A 23,521-nucleotide genomic window follows, 5' to 3' on the forward strand; every position below is an offset into this window, starting at 1 on the left:
CAACTCCCTGGCGTGGGATTCACTTTGCAGCTGGAGAGACAGTGAGCATGCATGTAACCCGTGAGGAACATGTTTATAAAACAACAGAACAGCAGGGGAAAACGGGTGCTGAAAGAGACGGTGGGAGGGGCCCCAAAAGCAAACCATTTAGGGTCCTTGTTGGGGGTTTCATGGGGTTGAAAGGGCACCAAGACCTCCTGGTGACCTTCGCTCCCATGGGAGACAGGAGTACGTGGGCTCGGGAGGGGGCGGCAGGACTTGGCAATCTGCAGAACAGGGGCTTCCACTGTAGGGAGAATATTTTCTGAATCCTAAATCAGGACAGTGGTCTGATAGAGCATCGGCAGCCTCTTCTGGATGCAAGAGACTTTCTAGTCCCTCCTTACTCACTGTGTGGTCCAGGACCAGCAGCGTGGCATCACCTGGGAGCTTGGGAGAAATGTGGGATCTTGGGCCCCACTTGGGACCTGCTGAACCCAATCTCTGAGGATGGGTTTTCATAAGTTCTCCAGGCTGTCCATGTACATGATAACGTTTCTGAGACACGGGTCTAGGATACACAGAGGAAGACAGAACTTTTGGATGGTCGGGGCATTTGCATTTGGGTGTGAATTGGCAGGTCTGAGATCCAGCTTGCCTGGGTAATAACCAGCAATGACAAACTCACAGGCTCCGAGGCCCTGCCTCTTTGGCTGGAACCGACCTGTATTTTTAGGAAAAATCAGGTGGAGCCCCTGGGGGCCTGGGGCCTCAGGCGTCGGGTTTCCTGACTCTTAGGAGCTTCCCTCGGAGGGGCTGTGGTTCCTCTTTAAGGTGCGGGGCAGCGGGGGAGAGGGGTGCTACGCCCTTGTAGTCCTGTTGCATGTGCTCCCTTGACCTGTAAATAAAGAGATGATGCTTAATAAGCTGCTGTGTCGTCTCCCTCTGCCCCTCCCAGAGACGGTCTGTCTGCGCAGGCAGCGAGCACTGTCAGGGCAACTGGAGGGGACTCTGAGCCCAGTATTTCTCCAGCCACTCATTCATCCACCCCGCAGCTTTGACTGAGCACCTGCTCCTGAGCTAAGCAGCAAACAGGCAGACAAAGTCTCTGCTCTCACCTGGACCACATCAGGGTCCTTTAACCAGACCCCTTAGGTGGGAGTTTCATATTTTTATCGCCCTCCCATTTTAGGGTCAGGGCAATGAGGGTACTAAAGAGGTGACAAGAGTGGTCACATACAAGGCTGGCAGGCTCATTCCGGGCCTGGGTAGTTGAGTGCAGAGAAAAGCAGATGCTGACTTCAGGAGAAGGGGGAAGAACAGAGTGCCACTGCCTGAGGCCAGGCCCAGGCAGGCTCAGATGCCACCTTGGGAAAGGGCATGAACTGGCAAGAGGGTGGTGTGGCTTAGCACCAGGAAGGATGTCTCTAGACAAGAGTGGCAGCTCCAGCCAGCACTGCCCAGGTCTGCAGACCAGGCCCCGCCTAAGCCTAGCTGCTCAGAGCAAGGCTGTGTGATGGCTCTCAGCGACTCTGCGTCCTAAAGCCAAGGTAGGGTCTAGACTCTCCTGGGGGCCAGAGTAAGCACAGGTGTGAGAAGCCCTCGAAGTCCTAATGTCCCTGTGGGGCTCCCCCTGCCCAGGCACCACTGAGAGACTGGCTCTTGCAGCCTGGGAGGGGCACCCCCCTAATCCAGGGGTTCCTACAACACGGGCCTGGGGTTCCAGCATCAGGATGCTCTGGGGAGCAGACTGAGGTTTCTGAGCCCCACCCGAGCCTCCGACTCAGAATCTCTAGGGTGGGCTTGGGGAGCTGCATGTTTGATACCCGCACTGCCCCACCTTCCCTTCCAGGTTTGAGAACCACTCCATCCAGCCTTCCTGAGAACTCACTTTCCTCCCCGCTCAGGGCCCGGGTAGCTGGCAAACCTGCCCCTGCAGATGGTTCTCAGGAATTGAGCCCAGAAGCTCCCCCATCATACGGGCATCGCAAGTCACACCTTCTCTGTCCCAACTGCTCAACTCGGCCATTGCAGTACAAAAACCTCCCCTAGACAACATGGAGATGGTTGAGCACCAATAAATGCGCACGGCTGTGTGCTAATAAAACTTTATTTACACAGACAGGCAGCAGGCTAGATCTGCCCTTGGTCCACAGTTTGCCAACCCCTGATCTATACTGCTGAGCCCGGGGTCAACAGGTGCAGAAAGGCACGCTGGGCTTCTAAAGACTCCTTATATCCTGGAATGTCAACTCAAATCCATTTCTGCGAGTGGGGGTCAGCGCAGTCTTAAGTGAGGGGTCAAGATCAGTCCCACCCAAGGTCACGGGGGTTTTGATGCTCTGTGCTGACAGTGTGGGTACTGCCCGCAGGGGAGCAAGTGGCTGGAGTTGGGGGGGGGTCTCAGTCAGGGTTCTACAGAACCAGCAGAGTATTAATTTATGTATCTTTACATATCTATGTATTTATCTATCTCTTCTTTATATATGTGTTTATATAAAGAGATTTATTTTAAGGAATTGGCTCCCTCTATCGTAGGAGCCAGCAATTTTGAAATCTGTAGGGCCGGCTAACAGGCCGGAACTCAGACAACGGTTGGTGTTTCAGGATTGCGGTGACATTTCTTTCCCCGAGGCCTCAGTTTTTCCTCTTAAGGCCTTCACCTGATTGGGCAAGGTCTACCCACATTCCGGCAGGTCACCTCGAAGTCAACTGCTTGTCAACATTGACCACATCTGCAAAATGCTTTCACAGCAGCACCTAGATGAATGAGTCATTAAATCCTTGGGTATGACAGCCTGGCCGAGTTGACACAGAAAACTCACCATCATAGGAGGGGCTTCTGGAGCTGGGCTCCCCAGCTGCAGATCAGGATCACAACACCTGGCTGTGTGGTAGCATTGTCTGTGGCAGGTCATGAAGCTCTGGGCTTCCTCACTCTGTTTGCCAGCTTAAGTGGCAGGTGGCAGCAGTGGCTGCCATCTGTCATGAATGTGGGCGTGTGCGCCCTGGTGTGGCCGGAAGAGGGTATACTAAGTGTCTGGCCGTGAAATTCTGGTTGGGGTGGGAGGGGTGTGGGAGGCAATGTGAGTGGACACGTGACTGGGGAGGCAAGTAGCCTCATCACACATCCCACAACGGGGTATCTTAAAAGCCACCTGTTTGTAGCGGGGGACCAGCCTCAGGGCACCTGGGCTCCTTCCACGCTGGGGACTGGTCAGTGCAGCAGGGCAGGTTAGTCAGCTCTGCACATTGTGCTCCTGAACTGTCCCTCTGTGTTCCCAGCCTTGCGTCAGCGCCTGGCACAGAGTGAGATCCAGCATTAGAGAGGAAATGCATTCATCCAAACACAAGCTTGGCCTCTGTTTATTGAGCTGTGTCCACTGTGTGAGGCACCCATCCTCTTGTGTAGCTGGAAATTGTTAGAGCCCATTTTGCAGAGAAGGAAAACTAAGGCACTGAGAAACAAAGGACACTTGTCCAAAGTGGTGCAGTTACTTAGTGGCAGTGCCAGGGACCCTCACCTGAGTCTTTCTGAGTCTAAAACCTAATTATGTCCACTGACCCCACGTTGCTTCTCAAAGGCCCCAAGTTCATTGAGCATCTACTGATCAACAGTTACTGATCCTCATACCCATTCCTATCCACTCTGCAGTCCCCAGGACTGTGCAGCTCATCCAGGACCACCAAGGCTGCTGTCAGGGCCAGCAGGGGCGGGGGGAGGGGCAGGAGCTTGGCCAGCAAGTCCCAGCCCTGGGCTGCCTGAACCAAAGGCCAAGCACTCATCTCAAGGCCGCCTCCTGGAGGGCTCCTCAGAGAGGAAGGCCATCAGGACCTCCCAGGGGCTTTCCAACCAATAGAACCCACGGAGGCACCCTGCCCAGCTCCCCCATAGCTTCCTCATTCTTTTCCTATCTCTGCCCCAGCTCCTCACTGACCCCCAGCAAGTGAGCTGAGACCTCACGCAGCCTGCCACGGAACCCTGAAAGCCATCAGCAACGAGCCGGCGCGGCAGCAGTGCTTGAAAGCAAACACCCAGGTAAATCCCACGGCAGATAGGCACCTTGGGGGCCACGGGGCTCAGTGGCCACAACCGGCCTTGTTTGGGTATCTGGGCCATCACTAAGGTGCGGCCGGAGCCATTAACTGCCTCCCTTGGAACTCCACCCCTATCCAAGTGGAGAGATGGGAGGCCTGACAGAGGAAAGGAAGCAGCAGCTTGAACTCAGAACAGAACAGGTTCAGAGGGACAGAGCCAGGACAGGCAGCGGGAGGTGGGAGGCAGCATGCACACATTTCGTGAGAGCCTAGGCGCGCGCGCACACATACACGTACAGGTAATGACACAGAGGGCTGCTGGAGTATGGATCAGGGGAATGGAGAAAATGCTGCAGGACAGAGAGTCAAGAGAGCAGCTGGGAGCCGGCTTTGTCTTGGGCACTTACATCTCTTTCTTTCTGGCTGGTGTCCAATACGATCACTGTTTCCTGGAACACAGCAGGGCACAGGCAATTTCCTTTCTGCCTTTTCCACGCTCCCCACGGGATCCATAGGGCGTTCTGACAGGTTCTCTGATGCCTGACTTGAGGACATGGATCTCTGGAGGGACAGGGTAATAATGTCACTAAGTGTTTGGTGAGGACTTGCCAGGATGGGGCTCACCCTGCAGTGATTTTCACAGGACCCTGATGAGATGGAGACGCAATAGGAACATTAGGAATTACTGGCTGCATTTTAAGGCTCAAGGAGGAGTATTCAAGGAGCCTGACTGGGGCATATAAAAATCAGCAATGGATGCTGCCGTGAGTTCCAATGCTGTGCCATTGGGATGACTATTTCAGAATCAGCCCCCTTCCCTTTTGACCAGTCACACAAACAGCTATCTCTGGAGAGGGGGCTCTCACACCTCCCAGCAATGTCCAGGATCCTCCAGAAAATCCAGGAAGAAGGATAAAGCAGAATCATCCACCGTAACGCCCCGCCAGGCACGTGCTCCCCCAGGATCTGAGGGAGTAGTGCCGTGGACTCAGTCAGTTTTACTGACGAGTCATAATTGAGTTTGATACTTTTCAGAATCTTGGCATCAGAGACTCGGCCAAAGGACCAGGGATGGCGTTTGGAAGCCCAGAAGAGCTGCCCTGACTCTAAGCCTGCAGATTCCACTTGGTTGCTTCACTTCTCCTGCCCCTTTCTCTCTGTCTTTGCTCAGAAAGAGAGAGATCACAACCTCAGGTAAAACGAACAACCCTAAGCAACAGAACACCCAGGCCTTCCCCAACCCTGCCAGACCTTAGGCCAAGAAACCCAGAGCTGCCGAGAAGCAGCACTGGAGAAAAGGTCTCCAGATCAAATCTGGATCCAGCATCAATCCTGGTGGTACCCAGGGGCCACGGCTCTGCCTTCCCCGCCCTTCTCTGATGTGCTTCCTGTGGACAGCCTGCTCTCTCACACATGAATGTGACTTTCAGACAGTGTTTTGGTTATTTTCTGCGCTCTCCTTCTTCTGGTTTGATTTACCCTCTCAGAGAAGGAAGCCGTCAGATGACATCAGAATTGTTGGGTGTCTAGGACATTGTGGACCAAAGGACAGTTGGAAATCATTTCAAAGCCTTTTGCTATTCAGTGCCTCCTTTGTGCCTCACACAGCTCTGGACTGATTATCACTGTCCCCATTTTCTAGACGCAGAAAAAACTTCAGACTGATTAAGCAACTAACCCAAGGTCACACAGACACAGAGTGGCAGCGCTAGTGGGTTGAGGCTGGGGAGGCGGCAGCATGTTGAAACATTGAGTTTCATCTTCCAGGCTTTGCTGATAGGAAAAGGATCTGGCCGTCTTCTCCCCATCAAGGGGCCTTTCCCTGCTACTTCAATTCAACAGGCATTTATTGTGGAGCCAGGAGAGGCTAAGAGATGCTGAAAGGTGCTGCGTTTTTTGTTTTTTGTGTTTTTTTTTTTTTTCATAGCAGCAGGGCAACTATTTGCTTACTGAGCACTTACAAAGCACCAGGTGGTGGGCCAGGAAGGCTGTGTAAATTATCTCATGTGATCCCCACCATCACTCTGAAGCTTAACTCTGAAGCTTAAGATAACTCTGCTAGGAGGAAACATGGCAGGGGTCCAAAAAATATCTTTACCTAAAGGACACAAAGCCCCATGGGAAAGAAATGGCTGTGGCTGCTTTATCAGCTATTGGCATAACCAGTAGCATTGACTGGCCTCCTGGGCAGAATCTGGATTATTAGCAGCACCCTGAGGACAAGCAGAGAGTCAGGTGGCAGTGCCTGCGATGGCAGGAAGTGATGTACGCATACTGGTTCAGCTAGTGTATGTCGATTCACCTGCTGAGCACCTACTATGAGCTGGGCAAGTGCTGAGTTTGCACCCTCCTAAGCCTTGCAGACTACAGTGGGGGACAGACAATAAACAAGCCAACAGGCAAATTGACAGGGCAATACCTTCAGGGACTGATAAGTGCTATGAAGAACATGAAATAGGATGGTACAACTATCCTGGAAAACAGTTGGGCAATTTCTTAAAAAGTTAAGTGTACACATGCTATGGCCCAGCCATTTCATTCTTTGATATCTACCAAAGTAGGTATTCAAGAATTATCCCCTGGATGAATGAATGAATGAATCTAGTCTGCATGTCAGTTTCTCTTTGTTTGTTTTCAATTGTGGTTTAAAAAAAAATACGTAATGTAAAATTTACCATCCTGTTTTTAAGCGTACAGTTCAGTAATGTTAAGTACATTCATACTGTACTGCCATGTCATTTTCTTTGTTGAAGGTGCAAAGATAAAACTTGGCTAAAACAACAACAAGAAAGGGAAAAAACAATTAAGCAAACAAACAAAAAACAAGCAAAAAAAAAAACAAAAACACTTGGCTGAGACAGACAGGATTGGCGAGGGACATGAAAAAATTTAACCTTGACTTCCAGAAGTGCACTTACTAAAAATATGAACATAAAGCCTTGTGGAATATGCTTTGTAGGGGTCCATCTGTCCTTCCATAGTTGGGATGGGACCTGGCAGGGACGCTGGCTCCTTTGGGAACAGTTTCCATTTCCTTTGTTCCTGTGGGCTCCCTCCCCACCCCTACTGGGTCTGTCTCTCCCCATGCCTCTGGTCCAGACAAATGCAGTGTCACTCACTATGTGAGCTGCAGGGACATTCCACAAGACCCAGCCTTGTGCTTCATCCGGCTCCAATCTGTCTTCTCTTTGCCTCGTTCCATCCTTTGCATCTCAGCCCGAGCTTTATTTTCCTGTGACATGGGCAGTGAAGCTGATTGGCTGAATGTCATGGGCCTGGAGCCAGACCTCCCCGGTCTCTAGCTCCGTTTCATACCAACTAGTGATGTGTCTTTGGCCAAGCTTCTTAACTGCTCTTGACCTCAGTCATCTTACTGTAAATCAGGGTAAGAATAGCACCTACACAGTGGGGGTTGTTGTGAACATTTATTATGAGCGCTTTTCACACTGTCTGCCACAAAGTAAGTGCTTAATAAATATCAGCTCTAATCCTAGGAGTTGTTTGTTTTGCATTTTCTCCTTACAAGGTGATCATGGTTTTATCACACACCTACAGGCTTGGATTAAACACTCAGGCTCTGGGGTGGACGGAGAACATTTCTTCCAAAGAAATAATATAATAATAATGTTATCTACCAGTTAATGAGGAGTTACTCTTTTCTAGGTACTCTGACGGTAACAATAATTAACTAATAATTAATAACAAAATAGTAGCCAATCCTGATTTAATGCTTACTGTCTGCCAGGCTATGTTCTGAATGGTCTTCATGTGTCAACAAATCCTAACAACCCTTTGAGGAAGATACTATTATTATCCTCATTTTACAGATGAGAAAACTGAAGCACAGAGAGGCAAAGTGACTCGCTCAAGTTCAACCAGTAAGTGGACAAAGCCAGGACTCAAACTCTTGTTGCTCTGGTCTAGCTAGTCCCCTGTGCTGTGAATCCCAATCACACCAAAGGTAGCGTCCATTCATCTGGTCTCTACAGCTTACTGCCTCTCAGTTACTCCCACACTCTTGTGCTGCTCAGCCCCCAGAGCTGGAGGGCTGTGTCTCCAAAAGGGGCATTAAATTAGGCCACTGGACCCTGAAGCTTTGCAAAAGTCCCCGTACCCATCTAAATCAATCCTTTCTTCATATCTGGAGAGAGTATGTGTCTTGTTAAGATCTCAGGACCCACACGGGCAGTTTTGCAGGTTTCCACATGGTTTCTTCCCTCCAGGAAATAAGAGTAAGCACTCAGACGGACCTGCGGGGACCCTTACCCCAGGTGACTCTAAATGAAGGCCAGCCTCCAAATGAAAGTGTTCTCCGGTTATGGGTGAAGGATGAGGTGGGGAGGAGGATGGAGGTGTTCTTTGGAAGTGGTCAACAGTCTTTAAGAGAGATGCAGGTGGGACGGCCCTTTCTTTCCTCTGTTTCTTCCATTCAGTGTCTTGATGGAATCTTTCTTCCCAAGTCTTCTTCCTTCTGGAGACAGGTATGACTATAGGTTTTTCTGCTGGTCTTCCAGCTGGATTTTTCTGAAGCTTTAAGTGTGTTAACTCAAGAAGGCTCCAACCACTGGTCCCTTCTGTATTGATAATAATGCTCTTATGTGTACTGCCTGTTCACTTAGTGCCAGGCACTTGTTCTGGGCACTTGACCTTGACAAAGACTCTTACCTTTAACCAAACTCGGAGCCCGCTTCTTGACTAGGCCTTAACCGGCGGGGGGTGGGGGTGCCTTCTGCATTCATCCTGTCCCTGCTGGGCCTTCAAAGCTTGGTTTTCACAAGAATCCTGCTAAGTCAGTTTAGTGAGAATCTCCTGACCCCCCCATATCTGATCAAGTTCCCCATCCCCCACTGATTTCTGTCTCTGGCCCACCTTTACCAAGAATCCCCCTTCCCTTGCTGGCCCCTCTTGGTAATTTTCCACTCACTGACCCTTCCCTCTGCTGCCTCCCTATAAATCCCCACTCCTCCTGTTGCATACGGTGTTGAGCTTAATCTCCCTTCTCTACTGTGGTACCTCTGTCCCCACAGTCTTGAATAACATCTTCCTTACCATTTTAGCAAGTGTCGGAATAATTTTTTTCTTCAAACACGTCAATTTATCCTCACAAGGATCCTACGAGGTAGGTAACTGTCTCCACTTTCACTCGGGAAGGAGGGACGAGAGAGGGTGCGCTCAGGGTTGAGACACCAGCCGTCGTTGCCACATCTGCATTTTGCACCTGTATTTTCCCCCAAGTTCTCCTGACTGCAAGTGGTCCCCTCAGCCCACCGGCTGGGAATTTAACTCGGCAAGATACTGAGTCCCTTGCGAGACAACTCTGGATATTCTCCAAAGGCCCCCGTTAACTACCTGGGCACTGGCGGAAACTGGCAGCCGGGCGGAAGGAGCGAGCAGCACGACGCCGTCTCCTAGCAACTGGACAAGTCACGTGACCCGACTCACGTGTCCCCCAGGCCAGCTGGGGTTGGAGTGCCTGCAGCGCTTGGGGCGGGGCCGGGCAAGTTTGTTTCCCGAGTTCGGAGACCAAGACCCCCAGCGGTTGTCGCTCAGGTGCCCTCCGGCTTGGTCAGGATGGAGCTGCCCGCCGTGAACCTGAAGGTGGCGACGGGAGGGGCGGGGCGGGGGCGGGGCGGGGGTGGCCACGCCATAGGTTGGCGGGCGCGGGGAGGATCTCCCGGAGTGTATTGGGCGTTTGCTCTTTTAGAGAAGGATTTTAGAGGCGAAAGGACGTAGAGTTTGGGGAAAGAGGGGCGGTAGGGAGAAAGAGAATGTACAGACCCCAGGTGAGAAGGAGGTGGGCAGACAGACCATAGCAGGGAGAGGGATCCAGAAGGCTAGCAGAGAATACCGAGAGGGAACTGGAGGAGGTAGGGAAGGGAAGGGGCCGCCTCTTCCCGGAGTCGGACCGGTCCAGCTGGGAGCACCCGGCCCCCGAGGATCGCTTTGGCCTGCAGGCCCAGAATTCCCCTGGAGAAAGAGGAAGGCGCAGGGGTGGGCTGGGGCAGGGCACCGACAGCTCGAGGAGGGCCTCAGAGGCAGGACACCTTCCCTCCGCCGAGAGAGGGGCTAAACCTTTCACCTGCCTCCTTTGTTTGGCAAATCGAGTTAAAATCAGGTGTTCCCAGACAAGTGGTTTTTCAAAGGTTGCAAATCCAACGTCCTTATTTCATAAGAAACGCAGACACCAACAGAAGTTACTTAAAAGCTGAAAACCCCAACTTTGTGCACTTAGGAAAACACTGGGGCTTTCTGGGGTGTCTTCATTTCCTGAGCCCTGTCCTCAGCTCTCAGGATGCCAGCGGCTGTTCTTCTTTTTTGTCTCCGCCCACCTGCCCCCCTCTTGCTGTGCTTTTGGCTGTGTTTGCCTCTGAGAGGCTGAAGCCTTTAGCTTTGGTCAGGAAGGTGTGAACCTTGGACCAAACCTGCCATTTTGGGTCTCAGTGCAGCCTCGTTTGAGACTGTATAAAAAGGAATGCCCTTTTACTCATGAGTGACCAAGCATTTAGGACCCGTGGTGTCTGGTATTAAAGGAATAAAAGAGATAGATGACTGCAGAACAACACACCATCCATATTTGGATGATTGACCTAATCTGTGCTATGACTTCACATGGGCAGATTTCCTTTGAGAGTTTCCTTAATACTTGCTTCAGCATACCTCCCCAAAGCTTCCAATCAACAGGTTGGGGGAGAGATGTCTGGGACGAGGGAGTCGGCTTGGGTTGAAGGTTTAGCTGGGAAGAAATTTACATGAGGGCAACTGAGGTTTCTTGGTGTCAGTTCTCACTCTGTTCCAGGCAATGTGGGGTTAATACCAACACCTTTTCTCTGATTAGAGATTTGCCTGAAATAATTGACAAGAAAGAATCAGATGAGGGACAGAGCTGCAAGAATTGAGAGGGGAGAGAACCCTCATTCTTGGAGCATCTGTGGTATGCCGGGTTACTTACTTAATCACAACAGCCTTCTGAGACTTTTACAGATGAGCAAACTTCGGCTTAGATCAGGTAAGTAACTCGTTAAGGTCCCACAGAGATTAAGTGACAGAGTCAGGATTGGAACCCATCAGAGTCAGACTTCAAAGCCGTGTCCTTTCCTGGCCACCAGTTTAGTTAGGGCTGACTTCTGCCTTGACAGTTTATGTCCACTGAGGGTGCTTAGTCTGTCTGGGGCTTTTTCTGAGCAACTTAATGGTCTTGGCAGACTGATCGTGGCCACAGGCATGAGCTGTGCTGGCTTTTGGTGCCCAGAATGAAGTGACTGGTCCTTCCCTTGACTTGAAAAATCAGGCCCCGGGTCTCTAAGGGTCTTAGCTGCTACCAGTCAGAGACAAGGAAGTGCTAGGAAGTCCTGAGTGGCTAGGGTTGCGAGGTCACAGACAGGACACCCAGTCGAATTTAAATTTCAGATCAACAATGAATACTTTTTTTAGTATAAGTATATCCCAGGCAATTTGGGGGGCATCCTAGCAAATTATTCATTATCTGAAATTAAAAGTTAATTGGTGTTCTTTATTTTTGTTGTTGAATCTGGCCACCCTGTGGAGGGAAGTGATCCTTGCTCCCAGGCATCTAAGTGGGATGTTCTGAGATCAGAGACCCTTGGGAGCTGGGAGAATGTACCCTGCCCTACCCTCTCCTTCATTTCATACATTCCTTGGGCATTGGCTGAATGGCTGTCCAGCTCAGCCAGGGTGGGCAATGGTGCCAGGTGTGCAGAAACAGCTGCCCCAGGCCCTCTGCACAAACGACAGTCCCTCACCCAGCCCCATCTTCGAGGCAAGTCCTGAGCTGGAGGAATGACATTGTGGCAAGCTCAGAAAGCACCAGGCCTGGGTTCATGAGGTCATGTGAGAAAGGGCCCTTGAGAGGAGGGTGTAGGGAGTAGTAAGGCATTAGGGTTAAGTTAGGAAGCTGACTTCATGATGGTGGTAATGAGGATGCCACGTATCGGGGCCTGACTGCCTGGTAGGTACTGTGTCAAATGTTTCACAAACCCCTCAACCTCCCTGTAGCCCCACATCACCCCCAGGAAGCATAATTGTCCGTACTTTACAGAAGAGCAAGCAACACTTCTGAGAGCTCAGGTGAGCAGCCCGAGTTCACAGAGCTCTTAACGCATGGAGCCGGGATCTGGCCCACATCCTTGGCTCCAGTGCCCACACGGTTGACCACTGCCTAACTCCGCCTCCCTTCTCTGGCAGCCCCGACTGCTGGCCCCTAGCCTCAGCCCTCGGGGATCTCGCTGCCTCATGCACAGGCCACCAAGTATTTGCGCAGGACCAGTAAAAATATATTCCATATGTTGATCTGTATAGTGACCTCAGGTCTGTCCACCACCTGTCTGGGAAGCCCCACACCCACCCTCATGGGCCTTCTAGTGGCAAAGGAAGAGTCTAAGTCCTGGGCCACATGACCCCTCAGCTTCCCCTTAGCCTTCCCTTCTCTGGGTTAAACCTCCCCATTTTCATCTACCCTTCCCCTGCTCTTCCAGACGCTGACACTGTAGCACAGTGGATAGAGCACAAGCTTTGGGGCCAGACAGACCTCCATTCAAGCCAGGCTTTACTACTTATTAGCTGTGTGACCTGGAGCAAGTTTCTTAACCTCTCTGAGTATCAGTTTCCTCACTGTAAAAAGAGTATAAAAGTAGGCCCTACCTTTTAGGGTGATAGGAGGATCCAGTGGTCCAGGAGGTGGTATAGCATTACATTTTTATTAGCATCAAAACTCAGACCAGATAGACCAGTTCTGAGATTTGCATCTGGGCTCTCTTACTTACAGTGGTTACAGTTTGGCTCAATTTCTTCATGAGTAAAACTGGGTTAAAATTCTAGCCTATACAGCTGCAAGGAGGACATGGGCCAAGTGTTCAGGGCAGTTAGACACATGGCAGGCAGGTCCTCATCAGTCGCTGGGGTTGCTGTGGTTCACGCTGTTATAGGACGCCTACACTAAATACATAGGCGCTCATGGTTATTAAGTGAATACATCCAGTGACCGTCAGATGCCTGTCCCTCTGCGGTTGAGGCCCCTCAGGGGACACAGGCTTGATAGGTGTTGCCTCCATTTCCCAGAGGGGCAACCTGGGGCTCAGACACAAAGGGACAGGGCCCCTGGACCAGAACCCAGGCCTCCTGCCTCCAATCCAGCATCCTACAAACCCCTACTGCCTTGGCCCGTTGGCCCTCCCTCTGTTCCGTCTTCTGACACGGGGGACACTGGCTGGGAAAGGGCAGGGCAGCCCCCCTGGGCCAAGCACTATGTGAAGAGTCCAGGAGCTGGTCTGTCTCTCCTCTCACCCAGCCGAGAAAGGCCAGGCGCCCAGACACGTTCTCAGATGTCGGCCCCTCCCTCCTGCATTCTCAAGGCAGTACCTGCGAATCCCAAGTGTCCCCTTGATTACCCGAAACCTCCCCCGCAGCCAACGGACACGTTCATGCTGAGTCACTGTTCTCTCTGAGGGCTGTCCGGAAGGGCAGGGCTAGCCAGTTTGGGTCGGTTTCTTGGAGCTTTCTGGCATATCAGACCCCTGTGGGCCCAGGCGGGTGTGGCCCGGGCGGGTATGCCCCGCCCCTTACAAAGATGGGGAAACTGGGGCAGAAGAGGCTGAGTCTTCAGGGATTTCTTTTCCTAGGGCTGAATAGAAGTGATCAAGTGGTGGTACATATCCTAAATATTTATAAAACAAAAGGGATGTTGCACCAAGTGCTGTATGTCTGCTGAGGTTCTGCGGGATTTCCAGGCTATACTCTTCTTTCCAAAAGAGGGCCTGGCTTTGGACCTTAGGCAGGTGCTCACTCCATACTACAGGCTTTTCAGGCTCCAGGAAAAATCTCTATCCCACAAGCTACACAGAGCGATTTCCCCACAGGCTTCCCTGCGGGTCTCTGCCCCACTGTGTGTCAGCCTTTCATCTGACAGCAGGAAGCAGGGCACCACAGGCCAAGAAGCACCGATTTATTCAAGACCTGCTGTGTGCACCGTCTAGAGGTAGGAACCGGAGCGCCTGGAAGTGAAGACTGTTGCTGAAACAGAAGTCAAAGGCAGAAAGGATTCGGTGTTGATCTTCGGGAGGAGGTCAACAGGGGTGATGTGAGCTGTCACCCCTGTGGCTCCTTCCTCCGTGTCTTGTCTTAGAAGCCTGATACCAGCAGCACCATAGCTGGCCACACGTCTTGGCCTCTGGCGGGTCCCTTCCCCTCTGCGGGCAGGGTTTCCTGTTGACAGAGGGGAGGGACAGTATTTTGCTCTTGAGATAAAGATTCAGAATTCTTCCCCACACCTCAGGCCCAGCCCTGCCAAACCCCGTCCCCAGCTTCCTGTCCCTCCACACTCCTCTTCCCCTCCCGCCGCACTGGCTTCTTTTCAGTTTCCAGAATGTTCCATGCTCGCCTTTGCCACAGAGCTTCTGCAGGTGCTGTCCCTTCTATCTGCAGTGCTCTTCTTTCCCCTCTGCCCCTGGTTAACCCCCTTTAATCGTGGCTGAAATGTCACTCCGTGAGATAAGCCGCCCAAGCACCCCTGTCCCCAGCCCTTCCTGATGCAGAATGAGGCTCTTTTTCCTTTGCTGCGACTTCCTTCACAATGGGCTGTCACTGGACTCCACACTCCTAAGGTGATTATCTGGTTAGCAGGTGTCCCTGCACTAGGTGTCAGTTCTGGGAGGGAGGCCCGGCGCTGCCTCTGCTCTGCTCACCACTGAACCCCCAGGGTGGAGGCCAAGCAAAGGCCAAGGATGCCAGCTTACGCTGTGAATGTTTAAGAAACTTAGCACCATTTGATCACTTCCCTTCAGCCCCTGGGGAAAGAAACCCATGAAGACTAATCCTGCTCTGCCTCAGTTTCACCATCTTTGTAAGGGGGAGGGCACGCCCACCCAGGCCCCGGGGCAGGTGACACCGGGCTACACTGGGTTTGAGTCCTGTCTCTGCTGTGACCTTGGGCAAGTTACTTGCCTCTGAGCCTCGGTTTTCTCAACTGTAAAACAGGGGAAATATTACCTCTGAGGATGGTAAGGATAAAAGGCACTCATCCGCCTGACACGTGGGAAGTGCTCAGTAATGAACGAGGGTGGATTCCTTCCAGAGTGAGCCTTCTGTGATGTAGACCCAGCTTTTTCCAGTCTTGAGACCTCTGTGAAGTCAGGTGCATCAGTCCTTACAGAATTATTTTCCTAGTCCTCTGTAGCCAGAGGAGGAATTCTCTGGGGGCCGTGGACCAAACTCGAGTGGACTTGGTTCACTCCATTGAACACTGGGGGTGATGGGAGTACTCCTGCCGTCTTCCCCGGATGTCGCCTACCTCCGCATGTGGAAGATGTCCACGTCTGCCCCGAGCCCAAATAGCTCCTCTCGGACAAAGGGCTCCCTGTGAGGGGTGCTGGGTCTGGAGTCAGACTTACAATTTAATTGGAGTGTTGCCACTTGCCATCGGTAGAAAGTCCATCCACTTAATTTACCTCTGAGCCTAGTTTTCTCGTCTGTAAAATAGGAATGATATTGTATCTGTTCCAGAGGCAGTTGGGAGGCTCAGAGAATGTCAGTGAGGTGTTTGGCCCAGGGCCTGGCACACAGTAGGTGTGCAATAAGTGCTTTCCTTCCTCAGCCAGAGTTCCTTGTTGGGAACCCTCTCCTTCCCTTGCATCAGACCAGGGACCTGTCGTGTCCACCTCTCTGAGCCCGGCATGCCGCCCCTGCCCCAGGCTCTTGGCATCTCCCACCCAGCTTGACCCCTCAGTGTCTTTATTTTTAATTTTAATTTTTATTTAATTAAATTAATTCATTTCTTTATTTTTAAGTTTTTTTTGAGGGGGAGGTAATTCAGTTTATTTATTTATTTATTATTTTCAGTGGTGGTACTGGGGATTGTACCCAGGACCTCCTGCAGGCTAAGCATGCACTCTACCACTGAGCTGTCCCCTCCCCCCTCAGGGTCTTGAGTAAACTCTCCTAAGTTGCCCCATGGACCGCCAGACCCCACTGAAGCTCCTGACTTGGGGCTCCTGGTCTCCCGGAGTCTCAGCGCCAACCCCCACCTCAGCCTTGGCCCTCCCCCTTCTCAGGCCTCTGGGTCCTGTCTCCCTGCCTCTACTCCCAGGTGTCCACTCTGGAACTCCCCGCTCCGCCTCCCCTCTGCCCAGCTGGTCCCTGCGTGGCCTCTAGCACCAGTTCCAATAAAGGGGGCTATTATTTTAAGGACCTATCAGTCAATTAAAAAGGATGGAATCGTGCAAAAAAGTAGAAAAAAGCCAGAGGGAGTTTTTTTTTTTTTTTTTCTTAACATCATATATTACCTCCTTTCAAAAAAGCCTCCAGTGTGCTTGGGATGAAATTTATGCTCCTTGCCAAGGCCCTCAAGTCCCACCTCTCCCCAATGGTCTCCTGCCACTGGGCTGCTCTCCTGCTCCTTGGGTGTACTCGGCATCCCCTCTGCCCTACACAGCATCCCAGCTCCAGGGTCCTAATAAATGATCCTCATTTGAGCTCCCTCCTGCCACCCCGGCCGTTTCCCATCACAGCCTTCTCTGATTCCAGAGCAGATTCCCAGGTTCCCCAAAGGAGCCTCCAACCTTGGAAGCAGGAGAGGTATGAGTGTCCACTGCCCGGAGTGGGGAGGGGGTGGCATGGCAGCATCCCCTGGCCTGGCCTGTACCCTTCCTCCTCCTCCTCTCGCCGGCCACTCACTGTTGATGTTTCTTTTCAACAGACCTTAGTGATGCTCTCCTAGGTGCTAGGCAGGGGCTTCCAGTGTTTTCTGGCTCCAGAAGCTTTCTTGCCTGCCCCCCCTACCACCATGGTGGTCACGTTCACAGATCTATTCTCCACCTCACCCCCTCTTTTTTTGTGCCACAGGCGATCCTCCTGGTTCACTGGCTGCTGACAACCTGGTAAGTGACTCTAACTCTGTGAGTGGCCAGTCCAGCCAGGTTCTGGGTCCACATGTCTCTGGGGACTTGTCCACCTGTCTCCTGGGTCTGCATCCAGGTGTCTCCTGGGCCTTGTCCACATGTCTTCTGGCCTGTTCCAAGACTAAATAGCACCTTTGTTGAGAGCATCAGCAGCAAACTCCCTGCATCCCAAGGATGGAGGGGCAGGCAGTACCTAGAGGCCTTTGCCATCACTGCCCCTAGGAGCTTCGTGCCCTCATCCTCAGGGAGGCCACGACCCAGGGCAGTGCCAACAGCTCAGACCCTCCTCCAGACACTGCCTGATCCTTTTGGGGCTTGGCATCCCTCTGGTTCCTCCCTAAGGTGTCTGCCTCTGGGAGGTCTGTGGTGCTGGAGCCCTGTGTTGGGTTCCTGGTGCTGGGATGGTGGACGTCAGGTAGAGCTCTGTATGTCCATGACCTTGGGTGAATCACTTAAGCTCCCTGGGTCATTTTCTCACCTATAAAGTGAGAATATTACTGACCCTGTCACTTATCTTGTAAGGTCATTGGAAGGTGAGAGCAGGAATTCTGAAGCTGTAGTAACTACTAACATACATCGGCCGTGTCCAGGTGCCAGCCGCCGGGCTGGGCGCCTTCTGGGAGTTAGCTCAGCAGCTCAGCAAGTAGACACACGGTGGACCCAAGACACGGGGTGAGAATCGCTTGCTTAGAGGTGGACCCTCACTCTTACATCACACCCTCTACCCAGAGACAGCAGACTCAGGACTCAGACTGGCCCTGGTAGGTCCCAGCTCTACTATGTTCCAGCCAGGTCACCTTGGCCAAGTGACTCCATTTCTTGGGGGGTCTTGATTTCCATCCTGTGAAATGGGTACAAGGATGGCCCATCCCTCAGGAGCTGTGAGGGAGGAGCCCAGGAGTGCTCTAGTCACCAGACAGTGCCTGGGCCTGCACAAGGGAGGCCCGAAGGGTCACAGGCTGAATTTTCATCATTACCATCTGTTTCATCTGTTGAGCTTCCGGGGAGATTTCTCTGCCAAAGCAGATTGGAGCCCATTGAGCTCACATGTGCATTTTGCAGACAGTGGAAGGACAGTGCACATGTCAACAGGCGTGAATAATGGGAACAGTGATAATCGTGGTTAATGACCTTGGGGAGCAGGGCCAAAATACAGATTTCTCCATCGCACTCCCCACAATTCTGAGTTGGTGAGTCTGGGCTGGAGTCACAGCACCTGCTTTTTCAAAGCCAAAAAATGAGATTACTTATTCCATGTCAGTCTAGTTGTGCTCTACACTCCACTACTTTGCACGTTTTCTGTGTGGAACGCTTCAGGGACTGAAAATTCATGAAGCACCCCACTGCATGCTGGGGCCTTCTAGGCCAAGTGAATGTGGTAGGTAAGAGCATGGGCTCTTAAGCCAGACTCCCTGGGTTTAAACCCCAGCTCTGCCACTCAGCAGCTGTGTGACCTTGGGCAAGTTACTTGACCTCTCTGTGCCTCAGTTGCCTCATCTGAAAAATGAGGATAATAACAGTGCCTCCTTCCTAGAGTTGTTAACACAAATACACATAAGTGAGTTAATTTAAAGCACTTAAAACTGTGCCAGATACTAGTAAAGACTCTGGGTTAACTATTATTTTCTTTGAGTTAATGAACAAATAAGTAAACAGTTCGTTAGTAGCAACACCCTACAAAATAAAAGAGGACAGGTGTTGTGTTAGAAAGTGGTGAGGTGGTACTTAAAATTGGGCAATCAGGGAAGAAGCCTTGGAGTTAACATTTGAACTGAAGCTAAAATGACGAAAACGGACGGCGTGTTCAGGATAGAGAAACAGTAAGGCAGTGATGGGAGGTGTAGGGTCCCCAGATCCCACAAGGCCCCTTAGGGATGTGGTGAAGAGTCTGTATCTTACTCCAGCTTTATTTCAAGAAAACTGTAGAAGGACTTTTAGCAGAGGCGTGACATCACCTGTTTACCTCACTGGTTGCTATTTATGGATTGGCCAGAAGGGGGCAGGAGTGTCAGGAGACCAGGCAGGAGAGGCTATGTTGATAAATACCATAGGAGAGGGTGGTGGTTTAGACCTGGAGGGACCTGGCCAGATTCAGGGATTTGGAATCCGTTTTGGAGGCGGAGACAATGAAATTTGCTGACATTTCTGGTACACAGTGGGGGAGGGGACAGACAGGTGTCCTGTGGTTGCAGACTGTGGCCTCTGCTCATAAGGGCCCTGAGACCTGGGAGCCTTAGGAAGGTGACCTATGGGAGCGGTGGGCACCTGTGGGGCGGCCACCTCCTGACTTGACTCAGATGCCTCCTCCCGCAGGGGCTGCATCGTGTTCTCAGGCCCCTACGCCTGGGCCAACTTTACCATCCTGGCCTTGGGCGTGTGGGCCGTTGCGCAGCGGGACTCCGTGGACGCCATAAGTATGGTGAGCTCAGGAGGCAGCGGGTGAGCCGGCTTCAGGGCGATCATGGGCCCTGCTCCGTCTTCCCCTTCACCTTTCCAGTCTTCTCTCCCTTCTTTCCCCATTTTCCATTTCTCGAGCCTCATAAATAAGCCTGCCCAGCTACCAGCCCACGTGTCTTCACCAGCCTAGCCTGTCTGCTTGCCTGTCTGCGAAAGCCCGGAGTCTGCTCATCGTCCCCCACCCCCCGAGAGGCCTGGGGCGGGCTCCCTCCAGTTCCCTAGACTGGAGGACAGCGGGCATGTGCCAATAAGCCACCTCTACGGCCCTCTTAATAGGGAGGGATGTGGCTGGAAGGCCTGTGAAGAGGGAACCCCACCACTTTGTGAGGTCAGAGTGGACACAGAGTGCCTGAAGTATCCCACAGGGAGCTTCCGACACTCGCTCAGATCCAGGGGGTGGTGAGCGCCAGCACCAGCCTCTCAGGGTGACTGAGAAGGGGTTTCCTTGGTGGTGGAGATGGAACCAGTGTATTCCAAGGGACCTTCCATCTTGGAGGTTCTGGACCCAAGTCTTGTGCCTGATCGTGGCATCAGAGATGAGAGGCGATGTGGAAAGGGGGTGCTCTATCGGAGTCGACAGGCTGGGTCCAGACAGGGCCCCACATCCCTGCTCCTGACCCCGCAGTTCCCAGTCAGGCCTCTTACCCACCTGCTGGCTTGGCCTGTTTTCCAGCAAACCCTAAGGACACAGCAGGGCACCAATGGAACTTCCGGTCTGATATGTCTCGTTGGGGAGGGATGGTGTGACAGGGCGTCAGTGTGCTCATAAACCCTGATGACCTGTGGTCACCCCTGGGTCCTGCGCCCCACCTGTCTTGCAGTTTCTGGGTGGCTTGGTGGTCACCGTCTTCCTGGACGTCATTCACATCAGCATCTTCTACCCGAGAGTGGGCCTCTCGGACACGGTCCGCTTCAGTGCTGGCATGGCCATCCTCAGCCTGCTCCTCAAGCCGTTCTCCTGCTGCCTCGTCTACCACATGTACCGGGAGCGCGGGGGTGAGCTCCTGCTCCACACCGGTGAGGCCGCCGCCTCCGGCCAGCTCCCCACCTCTCCTCTGTCTCCGCCTTGCCTGTCCCAGTGAGCCGACCCTGCCCACCCCCACCCCCCACCCCAAGACAAGGACTCAGGGTGCAGGGAGGGGCTTGGTGTGGGCTCTGGGTGCCAGGCTAGAGGGTGTGTGAGATTTTGGTCTCTGCTGTGGGAGCCCAGGGATCCCCTCACTGTCCCCACATGATATGACCCTTCCCTGGTTTCATGCCATGGGCAGCGTTGGGGATTTGGCCAGGATCCCATCTCAGCACAAGCATGGGTACAGCTGGGGGTGTGATCCAGTTCCCCAGGCTGCTCAGGGCCATCTGCAGCCTGAGGCTCATGGGCACCTGAAAGGCCAGCTTCCCCTCCCAGCTCATGCCGGCCCCATCCCTGGAGCCCCCCCTCCTGCCACATGGGGTCTGGGTGGCGGGGGGAGAGATGGAGCTGGCCTGCGCTGTGGGAGCCTCAGCTGAAGACAACATTGAACTGCAGATGCTGTCCCTGAGCCCAGCCGCCCTGCCCCCGCCATGCCCTCTCTGACACCCGCTCTCATTTCCTTTCTCTCTCAGGGAAGTGGGGAGAGGCCCAGAGTGGTCCATTACCTGCTGGGGGCGCAGCTGGGCCACAGGCAGCAGTGGCCTGGGGCCGCCCACCCTTGCACCACTCAGCATTGCTCAGACCTGCCCCAGGGGGAGGGGAAGTCAGGGATGTTTCTCCATTGGGCAGATGAGGAAACTGAGGCCCAGAGCCCTTGGGGCTTGTTCAGAATCTCAGGACAGACAGAGTGAGGATGGGAGTGAGGAGTGTGGCAGTTAGGGCCCTCCAGCCCACCTTGCACCTTCTGGGCCCTGCAGCCATGCTGGCTCTGGGGCCTTGTAGACACGGTATCCATCCTGTCTGGGAGAGGAGCTGGAGGGGAGCCCGCGGGCCCAGGGCTGGGTATCCCTCGGCCAGATTCCTGAGCACATGCTGCTCGGGGAAGCACTGAAGCATAGTGGCTAAGAGCCCTGTCTTTGGGTCATGCTGCCTAGGTTTAAATCATAGTGTCCTCAGCTTCAGGCTCTATAATCTCAGCCAAGTCCATTCATCTCTTTGACCCTCAGTTTCCTCATCTGTAAAGTGGGGACAATAAAACACCTGCTCTGCAGGGTTACGAGAGGATTGAATAAACAATATGTGATAAAGGCTTAGTGCCTGGGACTGCTGCCACTGTCACTGTCCTGGGGCTGGGATGCCCAGCTCTGGCCTTTCTGGTTGGGGGTAGGGGAATCTTGGTTTGGCCTCAGTGGCATGTCCTAGATCCTTTCTCTTTATTTTGTCTTTTCTTTCACCTCCCCCGCCCCCTAGGTTTCCTTGGACCGTCACAGGATCGCAGCGCCTACCAGACGATTGCCTCTCCAGAGGTGCCTGCTGACCCGGAGAGCAGGGGTTCCATTCCCCAAGGATACTGAAGCCAGCCCTGCCATGCCTGGTCCCAGCCCAGGGGCCAGTCTGACAAACTGCGGGGGAGGCCCAGGCTGCATCACCTTCCTTGAGCCTTGGACATCATCCTAGGGGTGCTCCTGACCTAACCTGCCATCCTAGGGGTGCTCTCGGAACTAACATGGGAGGTGTCCTCTGGATCTCCATCTCAGGGGTTGCCTGAATCAAGTGCCCCGAGAGGCCAGCAGCCCCCGTGCACACCCGTCCCAAACTCCCTGAGGCCTCTCCTCCCTTCCAGGTGTCCCACTGGTCCCAGGCTGGGAATTGTGGCTGCTTTTGTCACCTCCACCCTTGGCTGCTCTGTACAGACCCCAGGCCAAGCCATGCCTGAGCCTGGCAGGGTCAGACCTTCTCTAAGGGCCAGTGATGCCCACCCCCAACCCCAGGCCTCTCACTAAGTTGGCCAAGCCCTCCTGCAGGAGCTCTGAGAGCTTCAGGTCATGCTCAGCCCCGGGAGTAGTCCTGCATGGGGTGAGGACCCCTGGCTTCTCACTGCCTGGCCACTTGGTGCCTGGGGACCCCGAGGCTGGAGACAGGAGGTGTCTGCAGCCCCAGAGACCCACCACAGCCTCCAGCTGCCCTACTCAGAGCCATGGCATTAAAGTTTGGGGAATTCTGTAGCTGAGTGTGTTTTGAGGCACGTTTAATCTCCCTTCAGGGCTGGGGCCTGGACTTGCCATTCCTGGGACGATTTCTCCTGCGAATCCCCAGGGCTTAGGTGCCCGTTCTGTTGTGGCAGGAGGAAACGGGCTCATGAGGAGCTGGACCTGCCCTGTGCCCCACTCTGGCCTAGGCAAGGCCCCAGCAGGGAGCACACTGTTCAGTTGCAAAGCAGCGTCCATTTCTCCGAATTCAGATGACGCAGGTGTTGGTTTGAATCCTGCTCTGCTACTGACTGGCTGTGTGCCCTTGCGCATCTTAACCTGTCTGACCTCCGTGTCTCCTGGAGAAGGGCTACTGCCTGCCTGGAGAGTGAAGATGCTGATGACACGTATAGCGCCTGGCCCTCGGGAGTCCTCCCTAAATGACAGCAAAGTTGTCGTTAGGGCTGCTCCTTGAGCCCGTGTTGAGGTTGGGTCAGTAGGAGCAGGGTGGCCTCTTCCTGGCAGACCCTGGGTCTTGGCCTCGGAGCTGACTGGGATTGACACCTGTCCAGAAGTTCCAAGGGTCCCATGGCCAGGGATCTACCCAACTCCCACTGGGATGGGTGTTGACCACCGGACCCCAGGTGCCTGCGATTTCCCAGGCCATCCTGCCTTGACTCCAGCACAGGCCCTGCCGTTCTTCTGTATCCGTCCATCCAGAGAGGCTGAGTCCCTGCCACGTGCTGGGCAAGGCCCTGGGACTACAGGGACTACACTACCTGGGTGAACCCAGGTGCCTGCTCTCAGGGCACAGATATTAAGAGTCCTCTGTCACGAGGCAGGAGCCCTGATAGGAGGCACATGGGCCTCTGGGGAAGGGACTCATGCTCTGGGGCCAAAGGATGCTGAGTGGCTGCAGCTGTGGAAAACTGGAACCAGCCTCACTGTCAAACGGGGGCAGACAAATAAGCTTTGATCCGTTCATTCTGAGGAGCACTGTTCAGCAGTTCAAATGAATAAACCAGATCTATGTCTACCAA

General features: G+C 53.2%; 1 protein-coding gene and 1 long non-coding RNA gene across 5 annotated transcripts; one reads left to right on the forward strand and one right to left on the reverse strand.

Moving 5' to 3' along the window:
• Nucleotides 1-394: 394 nt before the first annotated feature.
• LOC106730644 lies at nucleotides 395-9,373 on the reverse strand. Its single transcript, XR_004325344.1, has 3 exons — nucleotides 9,067-9,373; nucleotides 4,425-4,578; nucleotides 395-877 (listed from the first exon to the last, which is right to left on the reverse strand). It is a non-coding gene; the product is annotated as an uncharacterized LOC106730644 (long non-coding RNA).
• Nucleotides 9,374-9,466: 93 nt separating this feature from the next.
• Nucleotides 9,467-23,521, forward strand: AGTRAP (angiotensin II receptor associated protein). 4 transcript variants are annotated; one of them, XM_032495199.1, is made up of 6 exons: nucleotides 9,495-9,615; nucleotides 16,552-16,602; nucleotides 16,870-16,904; nucleotides 19,239-19,344; nucleotides 20,204-20,378; nucleotides 21,763-23,521. In XM_032495199.1, the coding sequence occupies exons 1-6, from the start codon at nucleotides 9,589-9,591 to the stop codon at nucleotides 21,864-21,866; spliced, it is 498 nt and encodes a 165-aa protein (XP_032351090.1). In that variant the 5' UTR covers nucleotides 9,495-9,588; the 3' UTR covers nucleotides 21,867-23,521. The 4 variants fall into 4 exon arrangements, with proteins under 4 accessions (XP_032351093.1, XP_032351092.1, XP_032351090.1 ...); XM_032495198.1 differs by having other exon boundaries at nucleotides 9,515-9,615; nucleotides 20,204-20,399; XM_032495202.1 differs by lacking the exon at nucleotides 16,552-16,602 and having other exon boundaries at nucleotides 9,467-9,615.

Source organism: Camelus ferus, chromosome 13, assembly GCF_009834535.1.
Source record: "Camelus ferus isolate YT-003-E chromosome 13, BCGSAC_Cfer_1.0, whole genome shotgun sequence".
NCBI classification, from domain to species: Eukaryota; Metazoa; Chordata; class Mammalia; order Artiodactyla; family Camelidae; genus Camelus; species Camelus ferus.

Excerpts from the sequence above, each read along its gene's own strand:
- AGTRAP (XM_032495198.1), top strand. The coding sequence starts at position 9,589 with ATGGAGCTGCCCGCCGTGAACCTGAAG. Across the intron at positions 16,905-19,238 it reads CACTGGCTGCTGACAACCTG|GGGCTGCATCGTGTTCTCAG; the intron begins GTAAGTGACTCT and ends CTCCTCCCGCAG. Across the intron at positions 20,400-21,762 it reads TGAGCTCCTGCTCCACACCG|GTTTCCTTGGACCGTCACAG; the intron begins GTGAGGCCGCCG and ends CCCGCCCCCTAG.